This window comes from Podarcis tiliguerta, assembly GCF_965153285.1.
Source record: "Podarcis tiliguerta genome assembly, chromosome: 17".
NCBI lineage: Eukaryota > Metazoa > Chordata > Lepidosauria > Squamata > Lacertidae > Podarcis > Podarcis tiliguerta.
The window spans coordinates 29,709,615-29,717,113 of NC_139550.1; the positions used below are offsets into that span (position 1 = coordinate 29,709,615).

General features: G+C 46.0%; 1 protein-coding gene across 1 annotated transcript; it reads left to right on the forward strand.

The window, feature by feature from the left end:
* The first annotated feature begins 41 nt into the window (after nucleotides 1-41).
* On the forward strand, nucleotides 42-7,296 carry APOBEC1 (apolipoprotein B mRNA editing enzyme catalytic subunit 1). The gene is made up of 5 exons (XM_083421223.1): nucleotides 42-99; nucleotides 1,854-1,881; nucleotides 3,648-4,048; nucleotides 5,698-5,818; nucleotides 6,114-7,296. Exons 1-5 carry the CDS (start codon nucleotides 72-74, stop codon nucleotides 6,121-6,123), a joined length of 588 nt encoding a protein of 195 aa, XP_083277349.1. The 5' UTR covers nucleotides 42-71; the 3' UTR covers nucleotides 6,124-7,296.
* The last annotated feature ends 203 nt before the right edge of the window (nucleotides 7,297-7,499 follow it).

The window sequence follows — 7,499 nt, forward strand, 5'->3', positions numbered from 1 at the left end:
GAATAGAAAGTGAAACAAAGAATGCTTCATATATAAGAAGCAACAAGTCCAGATGCAGGAAGCTCAGCAAGATGAATCAGCAGCTGCTGACAAGAAGAGGTAAAATTCCAGTTCTGTGGGTGGATTCAATGAGGGCATGCTTTTTTCTCATGAATTGTCATGAATTCTCAATGAATTCTCACCTACCACCCCCCCCCCATTGCACAGTTATCATTTTTGCAGTCCCTCAGTAGCTGAAATACAGCATGTGATGAACATACTACTTGTGGATGGCACATGCTCTTAGCCTTGTAGATCGGAAGGTCAGTGGTTCGAATCCCTACAATCCTCGTTGGCCCAAGTAGGACAAATTCAGCCAGATAGCCCTGGTGGTTATCTAATGCTTATTAGATGGATTTTCCCCAAATTGATTTCTGAACTTTGAATTTTATTGTTATTTATGTTTTTATACTGTATTTTATGCTGCTTTTACAATAAGTGTTTTAAATTTGTTGTTAGCCGCCCTGAGCCCGGTTTTTGAACTCGGAAGGGCAGGGTATAAATAAAAATTTATTATTATTACTGCTACTGCTACTGCTGCTACTACTACTACAATGGGGTGAGCTCCTGTTGCTCTGTCCCAGCTCCTGCCAACCTAGCAGTTCGAAAGCACACCAGTCCAAGTAGATAAATTTGTACCTCTGTGGCGGGAAGGTAAATGTCTTTTCCGTGCATTCTGGCTTCCATTACGGTGTTCCGTTACACCAGAAGCGGTTTAATCATGCTGGCCACGTGACCCGGAAAGCTGTCTGTGGACAAACACCGGCTCCCTCGGCCTAAAAACGAGATGAGCACCACAACCCCATAGTCACCTTTGACAGGACTTAACCATCCAGGGGTCCTTTACCTTTACTGTATGGCAGCACGAGATTGCGATCTACTCCCAGTATAAAAAACTGACAGTGGTCTACCCATTGTCATTGGAATTCTTTAGCTTTTTTTAGAGGGGAGTGGCCAGAGTTGTTGAGCTTTGGGTGGGGAGGGGGGAGGAGTTTTGTAGTCCAGCGATCGCTAAGGATCCCGTGATCGACAAGGATCAACAGGTGATCTACCGGTTGGACATGCCTGCTATATGTTAACATCCTGGCAGTCCATAGGGTATTTTCACACATGAGACTGAGGCGCTGTAGTTTGGTCAGATTTGTAATAGGAAGATATTGCCTACGTTAACCAGAATACTGTAAATTGCATTGTGTATGCATATATGTGTATGATCTTGCAGATAAAGCTGTTTGGCTTAAGGCTCAATCAGACTTCCACTTATCTTGCCACTTTCGCCTCGGGAAACCCAGTCTTTACTGCTGAATCGCAGGGCAAACAGCAAACCACTTGGACCCATTCTTCCTAGACACGGGACAAGGAGAAGTGTTGACAAGCCCATATATATGCATCTTCGTCAATATATATTGTTTGTCTGTATGTCTACATGTATATATAATCCATGAGCAGATCCTAGTGCAATAAGAAGTATTTTTGCTGGTTGTCACCTATGACAGCATCAGCACCATTCTGTAGTCCTTGAAATGCTTTGTGGGTCTTCTGTTTTGCAGCTGTATTGCCCTACATTCTGATTTATAGCCATTTCAAAATTCCCTCTGTGTGGTCTTTGGCTTCCGACATTCAGTACAAATCATACAGGAAAAGGGAAGTCAAACAGAAAACTTGTCATAATGGGGTTGTACATACTTAAATGTCATCGATTTCAATATGTGTGCATAACTGTGCATTGCCTTGTAGCCATTATTTTTAAAGTGACAATTTTTTAGAAGGTTTGAAAAGCTGTGTTGCTTAATTGTGTAATTTACTTCCAACAGGCCCATTGGTCAGAGGCAACAACCATAGGTAAGAAAGGCAATTTTGTATATTGCACTCGAAACATAGAAAGCAACTCAGTCATTCAGCTCGGACACTGAGGTCCAGCTCTGAGGGCCTTCTGGTGGTTCCCTCACTGCGAGAAGTGAGGTTACAGGGAACCAGGCAGAGGGCCTTCTGGGTAGTGGTGCTCACCCTATGGGAAACCCTCCCATCAGATGTCAAGGAGATAAATAACTATGCAACCTTTAGAAGACATAGGGAAGTTTTTAATGTTTATTGTTTTATAGTGGTACCTCAGGTTAAGCACTTAATTAACTCTGGAGGTCCATTCTTAACCTGAAACTATTCTTAACCTGAAGCACCACTTTAGCTAATGGGGCCTCCTCCTCCTGCTGCTGCTGCCACGCCGCCGGAGCACAATTTCTGTTCTCATCCTGAAGCAAAGTTCTTAACCCGAGGTACTATTTCTGGGTTAGTGGAGTCTGTAACCTGTAGCATATGTAACCTGAAGCGTATGTAACCCGAGGTACCACTGTATTATGTTTCTGTATATGCTGGAAACTGCCCAGAGTGGCTGGGGCAACCAATAATAATAATAATAATAATAATCTACATTGGGGCAACAAATAATAATAATAATAATCTACATTGAGGAGACAGAAGCACTAAGAACCAGCTTCAAACAAATTATGCAGTAACTAGAAGTATCAGATATTTCTCTTTGCAAATGTCCACTTCTGTACAGTACAGTAGTTCTGTTCCTTTTTGTGTCAGTTTTTACTTTTGCCTTTTCATTGCATTTCTTTACCTTTCTGCTTCTGAGTTGTTTCAGTGTCAGGGAGTGGACAGAGGAGGAATGGTGGAGACCTCCCCTGCCTGACCCCTCCAGAGAAGAAGACAGTTCAGAATTACAACAGGGGTTTGAGGGATGCCACAGCTCAGAGGCAGATGAGGTGGGAAGCTGGGAAATAATGGGGGGGGGGGAGGAAGCACCAAGAGGGCAACAACTGACGGACACAGTGTCTTTAGAAAGCATTCCAGACCCTCCATCTCCCAGAATCCAGTGAGCCTTGAAAGTAGGAGAGCAAAGAGCTTAGAGGCAGAGGGCACATAGCAGCACCCGTACAAGTGATAGATGAGGAGGTGGGAGAGACAGAGGGGGTGGAGATTCCCTCAGGGGAACGCCATTATTCCAAGAGTCTGAGTCGTGTCTGACTGGTATTGGGTTTCTTTAGTCAGGAGTTACATAGCAGGTATAAATAATAAAATTATCGTCATTGTAATCATCTGTGCAATAGGTCACTCCACTGAGTAACCTCACTGCAACATCCTGCACCAGTGACAGCTTCTGGATCAGTCCTAAGGGAAGCCCTATGTAGATTAAGTACATTACAGTAAGACAATTTAGAGATTACCAGTGCATGAGTCACAGTGGCCAGGCCAGCCTGGTCCAGGAACAGTTGTAGCTGGAATAGCAGCCAAAGGTGGAAGAAGACACTTCTGGTCACTAACAGTTGCTTGGGCTTCCAAGGGCAGAAATGAATCAAGGAGCACTCCCAGGCTGCATACTAATCCATTTAGGGGGGATTCAAATCCAGTCAGTTCGGGCACATTACTCTACTCCTAGACCTGGGAACCACCCAGCCATAGGAACCAGACTTCCCAGGATCCAGTTTCAGCTAATTGTCCATTAGTGCATCCAGACACTAGTTCGGAAAATGCATGCCCTCATGTGATTCGGACATTGATGAGTGATGAAACGTTGACTGTCTGTTGTCTCATTTGCCCTAAAGGTGGCAACTCGAACCAGATGTGTTTTGGCGGAATTACACCCCTATAGGACGACCAGAGCGTACTTATCTCCTGTATGAAATCCGCTGGGGACAAAGTCGCAGGTACTGGAGAAACTGGTGTACAAGCAACCCCACCCAACATGCTGAAATCAACTTTTTGGAAAATGCCTGCGAGGAGATAGACCGTCGGACAACCACCCCATGCACTGTCACTTGGTTTCTAACATGGAGTCCTTGTGGTAAATGTAGTGGCCGTATAAAGCAGTTCTTGCAGGAACACCCAAATGTGACCCTGGAGATACGTGCTGCAAAATTATTCAATCATAATTACAGGATCAATCAGAAAGGCCTCAGGGACTTGGCTAATTTTGGAGTCCGGATATACATCATGCAGCTGGCTGGTAGGTTGAAAGCTTAATTTATAATTAGCAAATGGATGGTGGACATAAGACTAGGCAGGGGGTTGATAAACAATACGTCTTGTATGGCAAACCCATTTCCCCATAACTTTTGTGTCAGGGACTGGACTGAACAGGAAGGCTGGGAAGTGTCCTCTCAGTCTGCTTGGCTCCTCTCAGGAAAAGAGGGGGAGTGGAAAGTTTCGCCTTCCTTGTCTCCAGCAGTTTCAAGTGGAGGAGGAGATAGGGTTGAATTACAGCTGAATGAAGAGTTGCTCAGTTACGAGATGGTAGAGGAGGAGGTGGAGGGAGGGAGAGAGCAGCCAGCAGAGACCTCCTGGAGAGTCTGGGGGAACCTCCTTCTCCAAGGAGAAGAACAGAGAATGCAAAGGAGTGTAACTCTTGGGAATTTCCATAGGTACTCAGGATGTTGTTGGGGACGGAAGAGGAGGGACTCAGAGTAGGCAATGTCTCCTTTGTGTGGAGACATGGATTCTTTGTCTTGCACCCAGACGACTGAATAAAAACCATAAATACAAACTTGCTTGTTCTTCTTGCCTTTGATGCTACCAGGGGAGAAGGGTATTTTCCATGCCTGACATTTTGCAAGAAGGAAAATTATGGGCGATCGGGTTTTCCATGGGTTGACATCAACAGTAAACAGCAGCGTAGCATCATTTGCTGGTGCCCGGGGCATTCAGGCATAGGGTGGGGCACAGAGGTTGAATGGAGCCTGCCACGCCGGCCCAGTCCTCACCACCGGAACCAAACAGGGCTGTGCTGTGCCTCCTGCCCACCTGTGCAGTGGGGGGGACCCGGCCAGCTGACGTGGCCTTTGGCGAGCGAATCCACCGATGCCCATGGAGAGGAACACTGGGCCGGGCCATGCTGACATCACCACTTGCCTGCTTCCCTACACCTGCACCCATGGCCACTCACCATCCAAGGGAGGAATGAGTGAGTGCTAGCCAGGGAGCCATTCAGTAAGGGAGCCAGGGACATGGTGGTGAGGCCAGGCTGGACTCTGGAGCCCAGGGACCTCCAGCAGCAGGCAGGCCCGACAGGCATCCCTGCATGGAGGGGCCTGGTTTGTGCCCCCTCAAAATTGTGTGCGCAGGACCACGACTTCGCTTGCCCTCCCCCCAAGTGCTACACCACTGGCAATATATAGTGTGGTTTTCGGGGGGAGGGTTGTGGGACAAAGGCAAAACAACAACAACAATAATAATAATAATAATAATAATAATAATTTATTTATACCCTGCAACTCTGTGGTTTCCCCAGCCACTCTGGGCGGCTTCCAACAAAACACTAAAATACAATAACCTATTAAACATTAAAAGCTTCCTTAATCAGGGCTGCCTTCAGATGTCTTCTAAAAGTTTGGTAGTTACTTTTCTCTTTGACATTGGGTGGGAGGGCGGGAGCCACTACCAAGAAGGCCCTCTGCCTGGTTACCTGTAATTTGGCTTCTCACAGTGAGGGAACCGCCAGAAGGCCCTCGGCACTGGACCGAGGCCGTTTAGGACTTTAAAGGTCAGAACCACCACTTTGAACTGTGCTCGGAAACCACTTGGACCCATGCTTTCTAGACACAGGACAAGCAGAAGGGCGGACAAGCCCTTAGACTGACAACCTATTTATTCCCTCAGATTATTTATATTGTTGGATGACATTTGTGGCTCACCAAAGGAATGAAGAATACATTTCGTCACTGTGGGATTTCTTGTCTTCAATAGAGTTTTATTCCCAAGAACTGGACTCCATCCTCAGGTAAGTTCTACTTTGAAAGAGATGAGTCCAAAACGTGTGAAATTTCCTTGAGTGAACTTGCCAACCCTTCCATACTGTTATTCCCAAAATGCCTGTAGCTACTTTTAGGAGGAGGAGGAAAAAGACTCCCTGGGTGTCTGGGTTGCCCGAGCTTTTGATAGAGCCGCCCCAATCCTTTTGCCTCTAACTTCTGCCCACTAGTATCCTATGAACCTTGCTCCTTTTCTCTCTGCAACAGCTGTCATAGAAGAATCCTGCTCCACCCTAAACTCTCCAACTTCATCTCTCTTCACAGGCCTTTCTGAGTTATCTCAGGTGCTGTGGACCATTACCTTCTGTCATCAGAGGATCTGTGATCTCCTTAACAGCAGAAAGTTCTGATGATTCTTTTGCCAAGCCTTAAATATCTGTTTATTTCATGGGCAAACTAGACGCGATAACAAACACATTTATAAAGACATTGACCAACGACGGGCCCAAGACAGAACCCCACTTGTCGCTTTTTTCCAGGATGACAAGGAAGCATTAATGAGCAGTCTTTGGGTTCGGCCAGTCAACCAGCTACAAATCCACCTAACAGTTACCTTGTTCAACTCACGTTTTACAAACTGCCTCGCAAGAATATCATGAGGGATGTTGTCAAAAGCCTTACTGAAATCAAGATACACTATGTCCACAGCATTCCCCTGATCTACCATGCTTGTAACTCTGTAAGAAAAGAAAAAAGATATGAGAGTCATCTGGCATGACTTGTTTTTGAGAAACCCATGCTGGGTCTTAGTAATCACAGCATCCTTTTCTAAGCGCTCACAGACCGACTGCTGAATTATCTTTTCTAGGACATTTTCTGGTATTGATGTCAAGCTCAAATTTGTGGAGGACAAGGCTTTCGTTGGCTACTAGGCAAGATGTCCTTGTTCTACCTCCTCTGTCAGAGGCAGTATGCCTCTTAATTGCAGTTGCTAGGAATCACCAGTGGGGAGTGCCCTGTTGCTCTCATGTTCTGCTTGCCTGAGTCCCATCTGGTTGGCCACTGTGAGAACAGGATGCCGGACTGGATCGGCCTTTGGCCTGATCCAGCACAGCTCTTCTAATGTTCTCATGAAGGTAACCTCTGAAAATCACTGTTAGGCACAATTAACTTCCCTTTCAAGGGTAACAGCAACTGCAGGGTGTGGAATGGGTTCTTCAGATCACAGCAGGGCAGTAGGATAAAACCTCCCCTACCTGCTTGCCTGCAGCAGTCCCAATTAAAATTGCCCCCAGACCTACTATTAATTTTTAAATGGACATTGATACAATTTAAAATAATGTGTTTAGCATCTCGTTTGTCTACTTGTGTCTTCAAATGATTGTTACGCTTTTTAATAAGTTAGGAATTATTTTTATGATGGATGCACTTAAGTCCTGATTTTTCTGTGTCAAACAGTAATGTTCCTCCAGTCAAACTTCTAAAAATAAACTTTACTACTTTTCTTATGAACTGTGTGACAGACAGGGCTGTCTTAAGCATATCTGGAGCCGTGGTGCAAAGCTCCCTCCACCCCCACCCCCACCCCAGTTTCCCAGAGTTTTTTAGGGAAGACAGCACTGCCAGTGGGGCTGGAGGAGGAGGGCAGTGGTTAGATGCGGCGCCTCCCGGCTCAGGTGGCCGCTTCGTGCCACGGTGGCCACGGCAGAT

Bases quoted from the DNA above. Each gene is read 5' to 3' on its own strand.
- APOBEC1 (XM_083421223.1), top strand. From the start codon at position 72: ATGAATCAGCAGCTGCTGACAAGAAGAG. The intron at 100-1,853 runs GTAAAATTCCAG...TACTTCCAACAG, and splicing joins GCAGCTGCTGACAAGAAGAG to GCCCATTGGTCAGAGGCAAC. The intron at 4,049-5,697 runs GTAGGTTGAAAG...TTATTCCCTCAG, and splicing joins ATACATCATGCAGCTGGCTG to ATTATTTATATTGTTGGATG.